Raw genomic sequence first — 18316 nt, forward strand, 5'->3', positions numbered from 1 at the left:
AAAGTTAATCTGAACAGAGTGACACTCTGCCATCTTCTGTGAAGTAACCTGAGTCAAAATATAAGTCACAAACAAGTGAATGGTAACTTCTTTAAAACAAAGTCAGTAATATTACACTGTCTTTCATTAAAAGTACTATAAAAATACTTATATGTGTCTGATCTCAGGTTTATGCCTTATTAGTCAAATAGCAACTATGGATATGAATCGTAAAGTGACTTGTTTAGATTACATAATTTCATTCAACATTTCAAACATGGGACAGTTAGATTGGAGGTTAGATTGTTGGCAACAGTTAGGTGTACCTGCAGCTGATGGTCTCCACATGTACTTGGCACGGTGAACTCATTGCCACTTCCAAAATACCCAACTCACAGAAAATCATCTAGTAAGTGTGGGTAGGTTTAAGCAGGGAAAATCTTTAAGCAAATGATCCAGAGAAGCACAACGTGGTTCTCCATTGAGACTACATTAACAGACCTGAGCCTGTCTACCGGCAGAGACCCTGTTCTGCCAGATGGAGGCAGTGTCCAAAGTATGAGGAACAAGCAGCCTGTATGCTACTCTTGACTGTGCTGTTGCTGGGCCATCAGCCAGCCGTGGAGAAGAGCGCAGTTATAACATAAAAGGACCTGAAATGAAACTGACTGTTAAAAGCAATAAAAGGTATCTGCTACAGCCACTGTCTGTGCTTTTCATGCTGTTCTGATCTTTGATGTTTTTTCATGCCTCTACTGTTGCTGGTGAAGAAGCATGTCACGCCCTTCCCCCTTCCAGCCCACTTGTTAACCAAATAGCATTCAACCTTTGCACAGATTTGGGTTTTGGAGTGCTGCATAGAGTATGTTTGCATAGGTTGAAAACCCCTGTCTCTAGGCTTTCCATAGGCAAATGCATACACAAATGGACATAACCGCTGTACAATAAAACAAGCGTTACTGGGGGAGCTCCATCCAATAACCCAGGGGTCGGCAACCTGCGGCTCTGGAGCCGCATGCGGCTCTTTAGTCCTTATAGTGCGGCTCTGCGTGGTTTGGGAAAATAAATTAGAAGTATTTAGCTGAAGTGTTTTTTATTTATGTTAGTTCTTTTTTAACTTGTAGTTCTAAATTGGAAGATTATTGTGATATTGAAATATAAAAATGAAATTATATTCTATTATTTTTTCATCGTTCAAAATAAGCGTCACACTCACGGATGCCGGTATACCCGCCGAAACGCCGTGCATTTATCGAGACTTTCAACCTCAGGTAGGCCAGTTATGGATCTTCGGATCCACATTATGTCAGCAGCTATTCTCCACCATGAACTATGTTAAAAACAAACACCGCTCACGCCTCACAGATGACTGCTTACAGACCTGCGTAAAGATGAAAGTGACTTCATACAGCCCCGATTTGCAGACGCTGTGCGCAGAGGTTCAGGAGCAGAAGTCCCATTGTAAACATATCACAGCAGACCCGACGATGTTTCCATGAACATGCTTTTCAACATCTCTTTATTGACCACTTTTCACATACAGTTGCTGTTCGCATACAGCCGGCTGTAGCTTTTCAGCTCACAGACCGACTCATACCAACACAACAGCACAGATAGCACAGACGTTAAGGCGGCGAGGCGTGATTGCGGGTGCTGCTCAGGTGCGTCCGCCTCCCCTGCAGTGGCGCGTCAGACCACGCCCCGCCACACACATTAACCAGGTAAAATACATATTTAGGCAGAACTTTGCAAATATCTATTTTTCTGTTTTTAGCAGCATAGTGCTTTTTTTCCAATTACTTTTTTAAAAGCCAGGCCAAGGCTCCAAAAGCCCAAAGGCGATATAAGGGTGGCGGCTCACAACAGTTTTTGTTTGCTACATGGATCATTTTAGTTCAGCTGGGTGTCTTTCCTTTTATTATATTTCTTTAAGAGTTCAAAATGTGTTAATTACATAAATAAAATTTAATTTTCTCTGTAGCTCTTCATGGATTTCATAAGAAACACACCTTAGTTGTTCACACAAAGCATAAAAGTAAAAAACAATATATACAGTGATATCTTCATTTTAGATGTCAAAAAGAATTTGCGGCTCCCAGTGTTTTCTTTTGCATGGAAACCGGGTCCAAATGGCTCTTTGGGTGTTAAAGGTTGCAGACCTCTGCACTAACCAAAGTTTAGCATAGTTTTGCAGCCATTGAGAAAATAACTCATTAGTTATGTAGTCAAGTTTTTTTTTTTCAAAATAAATTACAAAACTCTTAATTTTATATAAAATCTGCTAAAAATGTGCTGTTTCGTGTCTTTTTTTAAGCCTTATTTTAACAGTGGGAGGCGTGTCTGTGTCTTGAATCCAAACTGGGAGCTAAGATAAGATGGGGCCTGATTATTCATGACTTTGTATATGAAGAGAAGGATTTTAAATTCAAGAATTTAAATTCTAGAATTAGCAGGGGGCCAAGAAGCTATGTTCTCTTTTTGTAGTTCTTATTAGACCGCTCTCTGCAGCATTTTAAATCAACTAAAGGCATTTCTGGTAGTTTTTATGCCAACCTGATAATAATGAATTACAGTAGCTCAAGTAATAGATGTAGTAATAAATGGATGGACTTTCAGCATCACTCTGAGATAGGATTTTTCTAATTTTGACAATATCATGCAGATGAAAGAATGTGTGCTGTTAAAGGACATATGCTAGTCAAAACTGACTCCAAGATTACTCGCAGGGTTACTGGAGGCCAAGATGATGCCTTCAAGAGTAAAAGTAAGTCAATGTCATTTGTAAAACGTGAATACTTTTTTGGACAGTGGGATATTTTTTTTCTGAGAGATTTGAAGTTTAGACAGTAGGGATATTACTGAAAACTGAAGCGTGTGTACAAATTGAAGAACTTTGTAAAATATGTGCAAATGATATTAAGATAATATAATAATCTTTACATTTTTGAGATTTAGGACATCTTGTTTTCGAGGAGATGTTTGAAGAAAACTTCAACTTGTTTGAAGGTTTTAAAATAAAGTTTGTGGTTTGTCCTTTGTCCATGATGGTTGAGATCATTAGCCGTCACACCTCTTCTGCTTTACTGCAACAGAAGTCTCTTCAAAAAGCAAGCCAGCACTGCTTGTCATTCTCTAAAGCTGGGCTGGTTTGGAAGACTGAAATATTTTAGGGGGATTTGGCACCAACCTCCTTCAATCCAATCAACTATGACTAATGTTAACACAGGTGTAAGAAGGATTTACCTGCTCAGCCACGTTCCATCCGTCATTTAGAAACTCAACATGTTGCTGTGATATTTTATCCACCAACTGAAGACACAGCACGGGAACATCAACAGTGGAGCTGCATGCCTATTTCCAAGCTTTTAGCCTCTCTGTTTGAGCCACTCATACAATTTTTTTTGTTGTTGTTCTCTGTGAGCATTATATCTGATTTGTGCAGTGAAGTTTTGACTTTTTTTTTGTAACTCAAATTAGGTTCCTCTTTTTGGTTGTTTCCTGATAGAGGGCTTGAAGAAGCATGACCGATTGACTTGAATGTGCAGCCATCGTGTCGCCTTAGTGCATGCGAGTCTGCACAGGCAAATCAGCACGAATAAACTGAGACCTGAAGCAGTGGCTCACTGCTACATGAGCTTCAGAGAACTTAAGCTAAATTGCAAACACAAGAATGTCAAGCTGATCACAAATTCTGCTTGTGATTGCTTAAAAAAGGGGAAAAAAATGCTGCTTTGTTTCAGGCTGGAATACATGCAGACTGAACTGACCGTACGCTTCAGTCTGCACTCTGATATATGAGACCAGATGTCTTAATGTGCCCTTGTTTTCCGCAGGAAAATACTACACTACATTCAGATTTTTAAACTTCCACAGTGCTCAGTCTTCTCCTTCTGTTGTTACCACAGACAGGTTTCAACTACCATCCATTCATTCATGAAGGTCCCGCGAAGATGCCATTTTCTAGACTTCAAGGACTAATAAGAAATAGTTTTCAGTGGAGATTTCAAGAGGAATTAAAATTCAAGAAAAAAATGGGACTTTACCCAAGAAAGTACTATTTTAACATATGAAAATGAAGTAAGCCACAATACACATTATTGTGGTTCTGTTCAAAGTTAGTTCTTTAGTAATGCCAATGGTATTTTCTTTGAGATTCTCGTACCAGAACAGAACCACAGACTTCTGGTTTCACTTCAATTTCAGTTGTCACAACGCAGGACAACTTCATACCGCACCGAACTCTGTTCTTGAACACAGATGGGAGCATTTTTTTGGGTTTTTTGGGCTCACATATTAAATTGATTTCCTTCATTCTGCATGTCATTTCACTTCACATCATTTCACTTGCTTCCTCTCGCCCTCCAGTCTGTGATCAAAGGCTTGAGAAAGTTTTCATTTTGCTTTTATGAATGATAATAAAATGAACACAAGCACACAAGTTCTCATTTTTGCAAACTTCAGAGGGATTTCCTGCATGAGGCAAACACGCACGTGGCTGATTTAATCTCTAACAGAGGGGAAAATGTGTGTGAAGAACTAGATTGTTTGTCACTTGAAATCTTTGAACCACTAATAAATTACACTGCTACGGGCCGCTGCCATTACTGCAGACAGGAAACAGCAAACGACATGCAGACTAAGGGTTTTCAAGCCAGTTATTGGCACAGTTTGATCTGATAAACAGGACACACAGGAAATGAACGGGGGGGGGGGGGGGAGTAAATTGTCAAAACAGAGTTTTGTTATGTGAATGTTAAAGATCCGCGAACGATAGTTGATTTTCATGTGTGACGGTGTGTTATATCATGTTGGATAAAATATGACTGTACACAGTAAAGATTGTACAGCAGCAAGTTTACATTTAGACCTTTTTTTGGAAGCTTACCAACTTACAAGTCTTCTGATTGTGATAGGACTTGTTGAGTTTAATCAAACTGAAGACAGTAAATGTAACAAAGATCTTTGTTTGTTGCATTTGGTTAAGAGTCAACACTTTAAAATGCTGCAACTTGAAAAATAATTTCAATATTGTGTAAGAATATTATGTTAGGCACTGTAATACATGTTCAGTGGAACATCTGTAGTGCATGTATTCCAAAGAGACACGCTGACTAACCTGCAGTTTATATAATGGAATTTTTAGCTAATGTTAGTGTTTGCTCATTTCCAAACCTCTTGACTGGAAATACCAAACCAGGAGACCAACAGGCTTATTTTCTTGTTTTGTAATACGGACATGATAAATGAGTCCATACCATTTTTACCAAAATATTAATACATTACTAGTTATAGTATGGCTTTGGTTGACTTGTAGGAATCACGAGAAAACAGTATAGTAATATTAGTAGTTTCAGTAAATGCCTCAAAATCTCATTTTGACGTTCAGGTGACAGCGCTCTCTAGTGGATGTGAACATTATGAGATTGATTGTTTATTTTCTTAACCAATTGTCAGGGCAAGGGGTTGGAGCCTATTCCAGCTAACACTGGAGTGCAGTGTAAGGTTGTTATAATCCTGAATTACCTGTTAACTTAAAACCTATGTCTTTGGACTTTCATAGGAAAAACATGCATACTCCACACAGAAAACTCAAGCTAGCAAGCCTGTTTGAGCCAGGAATCCTGTTGCTGTGTGGCAACAGTGTTAACCACTGCACTGCCAAGCAGTTTGGCAATGACATTAACAAATTACTACATTTAGTGACACTACAGCAACGTCACAATAGGAGGGATGTTGGGGTTAATGAATGGCTGTTAACACAGGAATTTACTCTTCCTTTTCAAATTGATAATCACTTGTGGTTTTTAGCTATGACCTTTTTATAACCTTACCACATGCTATTACTGTAAAGATGACTGTAATGGTTGCATGAAATTAAAGTTCTCATTTCAAGCCAAACCATAATCTTTCCTAATCACATTCAACTTGTTGTTAGTTGTTGCTTTTTTCTGCTTAACACAAATCCAAACCAATAGAATTACCATATGAATCAAAGGATTAATTATGTTTCAACAGTGATTATTGACAGTTTAAACCAGAGGCTTATGTATCTCATGCTGCAGTATGTTCATAAAGGTCACAACAGATTGGAGGATTTCTTTTGTCTTATAGTGGGAATAAAATTATGTTCTGATAACGATGTGGGGTTACTCCTCAGTTATTGTGCAACTTGATGTAGCAAATGGTTAAGTTAACTTGAGATCTTTTTAATACTTTTTGACGTGTTTCATTTATGAGAAACAAAGCAAACCAACAAATAAAAGTTATTTTAGTTCATTTGGAGAAAAGACTATCCCTTTTTTATAATGGCCTGCTGAACCTGCATCAGCGTGTGTTGTGTAAATCTGGTAGAGATTATCGGGGTCCTCAGTTTTGATTGAAAATCGTCTCAAATTTGCCATGGCCGTGATGAGAAAGGTTTAACGTTACCCACAAACCCCACCTCCCTGTTGGTCCCTTTCTCTCTGCTCTCTTTCCCCATCCGCTGACTCAGCCTGTCAGTGGGTGGGTCTTTCATCCTGTCACTCAGTGCTGCTCCTGCTTCGTGATTAGTTTCTCTCTTCCACGCTGGTAGGCGGTGCCATCAGATCCACATGGAGGCAGTTGGGTATCTCTGTGCCCGTTAGTCTATTCCATCCTCCAGTGGCGACGCTCCAGACACGCTGGACCAACTTGGAAATACTGCAGCTGGACTAAGAAAAATATGCTCTGAAGACTTGCTTATTTTAATAATACTTTTATTGCTTAATCCATATTTTTTCAATAGCAGTGGGGAAGAAGACCTATCTTATTTGCGCGTAAAAGTCTCTTGTCATTTCATTCTTAATTAACTGGAGAGGAGAGCGCTGAACGATAGTGTTACTGATGTTTTCCTTGCATTTTAGATGGACTTTGAGCTCTTCTTAGCAATCACATTTACCTGTGACAATTTAACTGATTTACAAGTTAAACTGGCATAATTTATGGGAATATTTAGATTATTGGATTTTTTTTCCTTGGGGAACTTTGCGCTTTCCTGGAGATAACTATTCTTTTTTATGCGTAAAATCTTTTTGTTTGGGTCATTTTAAGAAACAGAGACCCGTTAGCGAACACTTTGCTATCTTGTGCAAGTGAAACGGGTTTGATGGAAACATGACCAAAGCCGTAACTGGGCCGGTTATCCTGCACACCCTATGCCTGCTCCCGGTCCTGCTGCTTCACGTCTCACCGGTGTGTCTGTCTGCGCAGCACGGACATCCAGCGCGCTACTTCGGCCAGATAGCGGAGAACTCTCCAGCTGGGACGCCAGTGGAAGGGGTGGTAATTTCTGTCACAGCTGCAAACTGCCCCGGTGCGAACCTCACTGCCAGTTTGAAGGGAGATTACGCGTCAGATTTCAGACTTGTTCACTACCGCGGGCATCGGGTCCATCGAGCGCAATTATGTTTGGTCTCCGCAAAAGCACTGGACCGGGAGTTTATAGCTATGTACGAACTGATGGTGGAGCTGCCAACTCGGTGTATGAGGAGACGAGCCATCGTCCAGATTGAGGTGTCCGACAAGAACGACAACATCCCTCTGTTTACCAGCGGGAACAAGACGATTGAAGTAGATGAATTAACGCCGCCCGGAACCGAGCTGGCTCGCTTTGACGCAAAGGACGGTGACGCGGAGAGCAATGGACATGTCACTTTTTACGCATCACCGGACTTGTACCTGCTCCACGTGGATCCACAAAACGGACAAGTGAGCCTAGCAGGATCTCTCGCTGGATTCAGCCAGGTGACTTTGCGCATTTACGTGAAGGACGGAGGAGATTTAGCACTGATAGGTGAGCCGGTGTTCTTGCGCATCAACGTCCGCCGGTCCAACAGAGCGCGACGGATGCCGCGGGCTCTGTCCGAGGAGCTGACCTACACAGTTACCGTTCCGGACCACGTCAGAGTTGGCGACCTAGTGTTCACAGTTCCTGACCAGAGGTTCGATCAACGGTGGTTTGAAGTGATATCCGAAGCCGACTCACCAGTCCAGATCGAGCGGGATTCGGGGCGTTTGTACCTGGCGCGCAGTCTGCGAGAGCCCGCCGAGGTGGTTGTGAAGATTCAGAGCCTCCGAGGTAAGAAAATTCTGGTTTTCTTTTCGTGCGTAAAAGCGCAAAGAAAGCCAGACTTACCTGAAGATTGTCATGCTGGCTTAGGAGGCTGGTGTCTACCTTTGGATGTTGAAGTAGACGTGGTACTCAAAGTGTATTTTATTGAGTCTTAGCCACATATCTCTTTTTTAAAATTTAAAAGTAGGGCCAGGAGTCAGCAAGGTAAAACCAAAGTTAGTAATCGTAATGTGGAGGAACATTACCTTTTCAGTACCTTTTCTAACAGTTTCAGCAATAATTTCTCCCTAAAATTATTGCTGAATCTTCCTTTCAGAATTGAGTGGTGCTCATTCATTTAGAGAAGTTTGCGCGCGTGCTTTTGTATGTTTTGGCTTTTTTCCATCTGAGTTTAAATCGACCTCAACGGTCACTTTCCACTCTTTCATTCATTCCTTACAACACTCCACACGGCACTGCCAAGTGTGTGTTTCTTGTGTGTGCGTGTGAAAGTCTGTGCGAGTAAAATACACAGAGTGAGATTACTGTTGCCAGTAATTTGTTAAAGGACAAACAGAACTGAGAGCGAGGTGAGGCAGAGTATATACAAGTCAACACACTTCACACAGAGATTTTACTTTTAAAATACAGTTACCACACACACACACACACACACACACACACACACACACACACACACACACACACACACACACACACACACACACACATACATCCACGTGTTGATAGTTCTCCAAAAGGAAAAAAACTGGACTGCAGCTTATTATTTAAATGGCAAACAGCACTTGTACAGAATTTGTTTTGCTTACCAGCCTTTTTAACAGCACCTTTATTAGTTAGGATTCACAAGGGTTACACAGTCTGAACATAAAATATTCATATATCCATGATTTCCAAAAGACTAATCCAATCTGCCATTTCTGTGGTGAAGGTTGGATTGTGATATGTAGCAATAACGACCTGGTTAAAGGACGGCTTTTCAAACCATATTCACATGGTCGTATGTGTGCCACTCTTTCATCATACATTGCCATGGTTAAAAAAAGATTTAGATATAAGCTTAGAGGCAAAAACTTGTTTAAAATAAGCTATGCCTTGCATGGTTTTGTCTCTTTTCCTGCAATTACAGGTGAGCTTACAAGCTTATTTCGGTTGTAGCACTCTTTAGGTCAAATCTGCCTCTAGGTTTTACACAATTATGTGTTTTCACGCCCAAGTGCACTGTGTTAAAATTTACGTAAAACAAATTTTGTCTTTATAAGTATTGCCATAGTTTGAGTAATAACTCAGGAAATTACAGAAAGATCAAAGACCTATTTAAAGGAGTTTAACAAACTACAAAAAAGAAAGACATTTATTCTACTTTACCATCAGCGATGAATATCAGCATTTAAAAAGAACATGTTTTCTACCTAAAGACCAGTTCTTACTTAGGAGTCTTCAAAAATCTGAAGCAAGCAAAGTCAAAACTTGGACAAATGAAAGCTGTATAGCCTAAGAAATTCTACTTAGGCTTTAGGTGAAATATGGATGTATTAACCCTTAACAAAACTCACCCAATCCCAGCAATCTGTCAGTCACAATCTCCCCACCCCCAAAGAGGCAAAATTCTCACATCTGGTGCTACACTCACTTAAAACCAAGAAATATTTAAAAATAGTATTAAATCTGCTGGTTAACATATTATGAGTCTGAAATGTGTTAGTGTCTTGCAGCTCTGATGTGTTTGACAGGATGAAATGACATCCAGATGCCAATGTGCTCATCCTACTTTGCAAAGTCAATGTTTAATCAAAAGACTAAACTCTTCACATCTGGATGGTGGTGGTTGTTCTGGCAATTCGGTGTCCTGGTCAGATCTGGTTAATCAGTTGATACAAACTGCATCTCCGATGTTTATTTGTAGAAATTAGTTGTGTTTGCTCACCTGGAGATCTCCCAGGTCTGAACACACAAGTCAAAACAGATCCAGAACCTCAGACAGGAAGCAGTGTTTGTGTTAAAGCAGACTGCCGAGCTCAGATTGGCTCTGGTTTGTGACTGCAGAGAAAGAGTGTGTGATTTGGTCGACACGGCATTGAGCGTGTTATAAACTGGCCGGCTGATTGAGGCGAACTGTCTTTCATCGGCTGTGGTTGCGATTTTGATCTGTGGGAATAAGGTCTGGGCAACAGCAGCGGTCTGGTGGAGGCAGTGCATTCGTCTTTGATTGGTCAGCTGGCTAAGCAGATGCTGTTTGTGTTTAAATAGTTTGCAGTTGGAAGTTCCTGACTAATGCTGGTCAAACAGGGAACATAAGTTTAACCTCTGGATCTGCAGATGAGTCAGTTCAGTTCAGTTCAGTTCATTTTTATTTCAAACATTTCAAACATGTGCCTTCACAATCATTACAAAATATCATTCCATTATTTGTTTGAAAAGGAGTAGGCTGAAGTATTTACTTATTTGTCCCTACCCCCTCAAGTTTTACCTCTCATTCATTTAATTTTTTTTTGTCTTAAATTAAACAAACAACATATGAAACATATGAAACATATGAAGTAAAACAAAACATAACATACATAAATCAAAACAAGAAATTAGCAAGCCCCACCACAGTATAGTTTCTTTCATATGAAAAATACAGAATGTGTATATTTGCAGATACACAAGTTATGGAAAAACAACAAACCAAAACAAAACAAAAAAACAACCAAAAAAGAACCGCAACACCATTACCAGCAACATTACCATCCTGGGTTAACCCCGTTTTCTTCATTCTTATACTTATTTAAAATTAGGTTTTTATATTTTACTTTAAACTGTTTTATGTTTTGACTGTCTTTTATTTCTTCTGTTAGACTGTTCCATAATTTAACTCCTGCAATTGAGATTGACATAGTTCTTAAAGTTGTTCTAGCACTTTGTATTTTTAAATTCCATTTCCCTCTTAAGTTATACCCACCTTCTCTTTCTATGAACAATTTACAGATTTCTTTGGGAAGCAATTTATTTCTGACTTTATACATTATTTGCGCTGTTTTAAGCTTCACCAAGTCTTGGAATTTAATAGCTTGCATTTTGACAAAGAGTGCATTTGTATGGTCCCTGTACCCTACATTATTTATTAATCTAATGGCCCTTTTCTGTATTATAGTTATTGTTTGTGTGTTACTTTTGTATGTGTTTCCCCAGACCTCTACACAGTAGCTCATATATGGCAGTAGTAAAGCACAGTATAAAATGTGCAGTGCTTTCTGATCCAACATATGCTTTGCTTTTCCCAGGACGGCAATGCCCCGTGCCAATTTCCCCCGAACATAAGTAATGTGTGGCTTCCAACAGAGCTTGTGGTCAATGATCACCCCAAGAAATTTTATTTCATTTACTCTTTCTAAATATACATTGTCAACACATATTTCTACTTCGATGTTTTTCTTTTGGTTTCCAAACAACATAAACTTGGTTTTATCGAGATTCAATGATAATTTATTTATATCAAACCACTTCTTTAATATCGTTAATTCCTGTGTGATCATTTCCAAAACCTGTGGCAACTCCACACCTGAACACAGTATATTTGTGTCATCTGCAAATATTACAAACTTTAAAATCTCCGATACTCTGCAGATATCATTTAAGTACATAATAAACATTTTTGGACCCAGTACTGAACCTTGAGGTACTCCACAAGCTATATCCATCAAATTAGATTTATATTCATTTATTTGTACATATTGTTGCCTATTCCCTACATAGCTTTTTAACCATTCCAAAACCACTTCTTTTTCCCTGAAATCATCAAGTTTACATCTAAATTATTCATTAAAAAAAAAAAAATCTAACAATGATTCATCAATCAATAGTATTTTTTTAGTTGAATGGATCAGTTACTTTTAGTCAGGCAGGATTTCTGACTAAAATGTGTAACAAGGACCTGAAAAATTAGCTTGCTTTAGTTCAGAAACTCAGAGAAAATCAAGTTCTGAATTTGCAGATTGTAAAAAAAAAAAAAGACATAAGATGTGAATCACAATTCTTGCAGTCCGACGTTCTCCTCACTGCCTGTATATAATAAATTACAGACAGATGTCAAGGTGTATGTTCCCCCCCACCACCACCACCACCACCACCACCACATGCACACGCACAAACACAGACACGGACTGGTCTCTCTTACTCCTTGGCAGGATGTCCATCACTGCAGATAGCAGTGACTCTACTGACTCTGCTTTATCCTTGACTGTTTATAAATCTAAACACATGATAACAGCTGTCTTTGTTTCCTTACATGTGTCGTGGCCATGACTTTAGTAACTGAACAAATTTCCTCTACGTAGGCAAAAAAGAGAGCAACGGAGTAAATAATTTTGTGGTGAGGTAAAAGCTGGTAAATCTAGCAATTTTTAGCCAACAGTCTTTTATGTAACACATCTTTAGGTCTAAACAACAGAACAGATCCAATGCCTATGACTTCCACTTGTGACACTTGTACATAAATAATGTCTTCAATGTGAGCATTTGCAGATTTAAAGATAAGACAAAAGCAATACTGATGATTTTTAAATATTTATTGTTTTCGGTGATTGTTTAGTTAAGGTTTAAGCACAGGTTAGGTTTGGGCCTCGAAAACAATCTGTTCTTCTGTTTATTTTCTGAACTCCACTGAAAAGACCACAAGAACCTAGCCATAAAAATCAGTCATTCTAACCCCCTCCATAGCCAGTATACCCAATATTGTCATGTTTTGGTGAAGTTGTTTTGAGTTTTTGTAGATTATTGCTATCAGGAATTGACTAGGACACAAAAATATCCCAGATGTTTGATCAAAGGTTGTTTTAGTAGAGGAAAATACAAGCTCTACAGGTCTATGTCATGTTATGTCAGCTGGATTCAGCTGGCATGTTTTCAAAGAATTTTGTATCACTCTGTAGCATTCTACACTTTTATTGAAAATCCTGCCTTTGAGGTCTTTTTTACACTTTCACTTTCATATCAATGCTTTACACGACACATACTGCAAGGTCTTATGTTTAAACTTAATAAAGATAAAGGTATGTCAGTAAAACTACTTGTCATTATTAAGAGAAAGAGCCCATATAGATGCTGTGAGGCAACTTGACAGGTTAAACCACAATAAATAGCGATAGCATGCACGTGGTGTGTGTAGTGTGTAGTTGTCTGCCTCTTATAACTCCAGTGATTTTCCTGCAGCTTGAAATCTTATGTGATCTTGTCAATTTCATGAGTCCAGCAACTAACCACTCTTACTAGATTGTATCATGTCATCTCAACAAGAACAAATTAAGTTGTTGAATTTCATACAAATCCTACATGATTTGGTTACGTTCAAGATAGAAACATGACATTCTTGTGTTCAAATTACAAGGTAGACTTTTAATGTAACAACCACCCAATTTACTTTTTTTGGTATACCGAAAAAAGTAGAGGCGGCTGCTCGACTTGACTGAGATGGATGCCTTCCCGTGCAGTGTCGCAAGATTTAACATTGCTATATTATTGACTTACTTCACTAGAACATGATATGAACAATTTAATCTACCCATGCATATCATGTAGTTTCTACACTAAATAGTTACACTTAACTTTAAAGCATGAGGCAATTGTGTTAAATACACGCAAGATGCTTACATAAATCCAAGAGATGGCCAATCCCTTTTTTTCAGTGTAGCGGCAACAATAACAGTCGCCTCAAGGTGACCCAACAATAATACAACCCTACAATCAAACAAGCCTATATGAGCAAGCAGTTGGCAGTGGTGGAAAGGAAAAACTCCCTTTTAACAAGAAGGAATTTTCAATAGAACCAGACTCAGGCTCAATTTTCCTTTTTAAATTTTCCAAGCAGCATTCTTTAAGAATACCCCACTTATTGGAATTTATTATTGGTTATTCAATAAGAATACTGGGGGCTGAATCCAGACGTCATAAAATGTTGTCAAATCTTGGAAAAACAAGCATACTTAAGCACGAAACAGTGAACATGTGAAGTAATCAAATGTGAACGCAGCAAGAAAACCAACTGAAATTAGTGACTATGACTCAGACAAACTTCCCAGAGTGCATAGCCTCTATTTTTTAACTGTCTCATTAACTGTAATAAATGTGTTTATTTGCATATTTAAATGAGAAAATCTCTCCTGTTGGCTGCAATTAATGCAGCTGCCTTCACACCGACGGGCCTGTTCCCTCATTAAGCTGCAGCTCTACTGTTGTTAACTGTTATTAAATGTTTTAGCCAAAGTGTGTTTGTGTCACACACACATACACACATACACACATACACAGATACACATTGTTTCTCAAACATGGTCCTGGTCTGTCAGGATTTTCTACAGATTTTCTGTGCTTGGCAGCCCTGAGGTAACAAACGTACACACACTCATACACACCTATACACACACAACTCACACACACACACACTCATTTTTTCCCCCTTCTGTTTATTCTATTGTCTTTATTTCTGGATTTAGCCTGAGGCCGGAAGCAACCTGCCACAGCGCCACATGTTTGTGTGAATGTGTGTTTTGTAAGACGCCAAACACTATGGGACTGTGTGTCCTCGAGGCTGCTTAGCATCAGAGTGATTGTGTGTTTGTCAGTGCCACATACATTGATCACAGTAGTCTCGATATCTGTGTGTATTTGTTGGTATTTTAGTGTGTGTGTGTGTGTGTGTGTGTGTGTGTGTGTGTGTGTGTGTGTGTGTGTGTGTGTGTGTGTGTGTGTGTGTCTGTGTCTAAAGTGCTGGAGGATAAATTACTGTGACCACATGCTGAAGCTCCCCAGAATGACCTTTTTAAAAGGCAACAAAGCAGCAACACACATAAATAATGGACTGGATTCACCATATTGAACATTTTTACAGTTTGTAATTGCACAAATACTGAAGCTTTATGCATTCAGATATTTGAATATAGATTATTGATTCCAAAATCCATCCGTTTTTAGCTCAAACGTGTTATATTCAGTTTTACTTTTGGGATGAATTTTGCCAATATAACAATGATGCTAATGTAAGTTTTAGTACGTGCAATTGTTTTCAGAATGCTTGAAGCTAAAATGGTTCCTTAATTCTTAGCATTCATTAGCTTCAGTCCGGTCAGCATTCTAGCTGTATGAAAACAAGAATATAACCTACTTTTAAGGCTATAAATCATCATCATAATATATCATGGCTGTAATAAAACTTGGAATCTCAGTGGATAACTACATGGACCAGAGACAGTTTTTTCTTTTCCGTTCCTCTTTGTCTGTCCCCATTCCACTTTTCCATCACTCTTCCTCCCCATTGTTTCTGTTTCTCTGTGTTGTCCTAATAGCTTATTGACAGCCAATCAGCTGTACCCTTGGGCAAGACTGCTCACCAATCACCAAGTAGGACAAGGTCATTTAATCTTGACTGGACCAATAAATACACACCCAGTGCAGCAATGTGGAATAAATGCATATACAGTATGGAACTTTATTTATTTATTTTATTACATAAAGTTCTTCAAACTGTTTTGTTGTTTCAGAGACATTTTGATGGTTGTAATTTAGAGCAAATTCTGTCAATATACATTTTAGAAAGTTCTGTGCTAACCTGGGGGTCAGTAAAGTAAACCCAGTGCAGAAGTACCTTAAAGTGCAATACCACTGAAGGCTGCTAGTGTATGATTTCAAAGCGTCACTGGCTCCAAAAGCGTCGACTTCGCTTACAGCACACCGAATCAATATTTTCCACACGTCATTATGATGTCATTAGCTAAAATGAATGCTTCCTACCAGTGTCCTGGTGCCCTCAGGAAAATAATTCTGTCAATAAGTAGATATTCGGCTTCAATGTACCATCCAGCAACATGTCAGAGGGTTCGTTTGACTGAGAATTCAACTCAAAAACTCTGAGATTGCCAGCCTGCTGCTTGACAACCAAGACGGCTGTGTTTTTACAAATTAGTTTTCACTGTCAGCTTCTCTCAGAACTGAACAAAATGGATCAACTAGCAAACATTTGGAAGCTTTTTTTCATTGTATGTGACACTGAACTGAATATAAATAATAATTACATATTTTCCTTATAAAGCATTCAGATTCTGATTCTCAGTATCTTTCAAACTAAGTAAGACAACTTATCAGTAGGGATATGGAGCATTTCATAATGTAGTGCAGTCCCACTACATATGTAAACCACCCCAGGAAATCCTCACATACACATTTGTCATACCTCTATTGCCCAGACTAGATTTGCTGTTAGATTTAGTGCATATCCACTGTATCAAAGCACAGTACATACTAATGTATGTTCTCTGTCCAATAAACACTCACACACACACACACATACACCAATAGAGCCAAGTTTCAGATCTTGAGAAACTTTCATCTGGGTTAATTAATAACATAGTTCAGAGGACAGACACACATACACACACACAAGCTGCAGGCTTGATCACCACTTTGCTCCACTCAGGGTACCACAGGAGACGTGTATGTGTGCATATGACATTCTGAGGACCACACACACACACACACAGACACACACACTCATGCTATCCCTCTCTTTTTTGCTGTTATCTACTCAACTCTCCTTTGCCATTCTACAGCTCTTTCTTTGACCTTTAACATTTCTGCTGCTGACCCATCATGCATAACCTCATTTGAAAACCTTTTGGAAACAGTTGGGTTCAGAGTTAAAGAGAATGTATGTAGCAGGAAAAAGGTGACCTCCTTTGCCCATCCAGCAATGTACTAAGTGTATGACACAGTAATTTTTCATCAAAAAAAGGATGCAAATGCATATAAAGCAGGGTCTGGGATGAAAACCGGAGAAAACAGTTTCCTACCCCACCCCAAAATATGTCTTGCATAACTGGTACTTCATATTTTGTGTTTTCTGTCCAGTACATAAAACAACCTACCAGCGGGGCCCAAAAGATGAATCCTTCTGTCAACATGAGTGTAAGATTTGTAGTTCAAAGTATGGCATCTTGACAAAACTAAAATATTTGGAGAAATATTTACCCCTGAGAAAATTCTTAAGCATTAGTTCTTCGGAAATTAAAGCTCTTGTACCTCAGTTTGAATAAATAGGGCTGGTAGGGAAGCTTGATGTTTGTAAGTGCTGGTCGACAGATGTTTTTTCTAAGAAAATAAGACCATAACACTCAGTAATAACGACAAGACTTGTTCAGATGAAGCTTCGGCGTGTGAGCAGGGATTATATAACAGAAGTGAACAGAGACGTCTTTTCTCCCCGGTTTAGTCGAGCTGCTCTTCTCGCCGTCCTGCACCGACACACAGTGATAATACAAACTGACTTCCTCCTCCCCTCTGTCTCCATCTCTTGCCCTGCTGAGGGATGGAGGGATGAATGAAGGGATAGAGAGGAGTAATCTGCAGTCAGACTCACACTTCCCCTTCAGTAACTGAACGGCAGTGTTTACTTCGGAAAACATCAAAAAACAACACCCTGTCTGTGAACCTACACACACACAAACTAAAACACACATGCAAACAACTGGACAGTGACCTCAGCTGTGTGTATATGTTGGTAGCATGTATATGTTGCACATCTGTCTTCTCCATGTTAGCTTACTCTCCCAATGCAAACTCAGGCACACACACATACGCACACCCTCGGGGTTGTTACACATCATTGTTTGTTCATGTGTGTGCGCTGACGTGTCCCTGCTAATTGCCTCTCATCACTTTCGGCTGATGCTGTTCTCTTACAGCTCAGGAGGGAAACAGACGGGGGGATTGATAATGAGATGGATGGCGCTGCTAGTGTGGCTGAAAATTCATAGGGTATAAATTAACAGAATCCGACAGCTACCGAGCAAGTTGCTAATCAGCCTGAATCCTGACGTATCTGTTTCAACTTAAGACCATGTTACCTGATGAATGACCTATCATGCAAAATCAATTAGAAAGTGAAACTATGCAATGACTATTAAGAACAGAAGTCACTGTGTGTTGGTAGATGGATCTGTGGCATCTGTGTATGCTTTGAGTTAAAGGTACACTCAGCGAGTTTTTTGTTTGTTTGTTAATTTAATAGAAAAAAAAAATGTGTTCATAAATGTACACTGTTTAGTGTGTAATTACATCTTTCAACAAACTGATACTTCCTCATAAGCTTAGAATTAACGTCTTAAAAATACACAGGAACGAGTGATGGTCTGTGGAAGCTGCCATCTTGACTACAAGTGGCTACAGTGCTATTTAGCCTAATTGCATTTAATGCATGTGGCTAGAGATTGGTCA

General features: G+C 39.1%; 1 protein-coding gene across 1 annotated transcript in view; it reads left to right on the forward strand.

Annotated features, from left to right (window-relative positions):
- The first annotated feature begins 6549 nt into the window (after positions 1-6549).
- LOC308405199 (neural-cadherin) overlaps positions 6550-18316 on the forward strand; it is a 142982-nt gene continuing 131215 nt past the window's right edge. Inside the window, exon 1 of the mRNA XM_080895663.1 lies at positions 6550-8077. Within this exon, the coding sequence (XP_080751789.1) occupies positions 7114-8077 (964 nt within the window). The 5' untranslated portion in view covers positions 6550-7113. The remainder of the gene's footprint in view (positions 8078-18316) is intronic.

This window comes from Rhamphochromis sp. 'chilingali' (genome assembly GCF_963969265.1).
Source record: "Rhamphochromis sp. 'chilingali' genome assembly, chromosome: 11".
NCBI lineage: Eukaryota > Metazoa > Chordata > Actinopteri > Cichliformes > Cichlidae > Rhamphochromis > Rhamphochromis sp. 'chilingali'.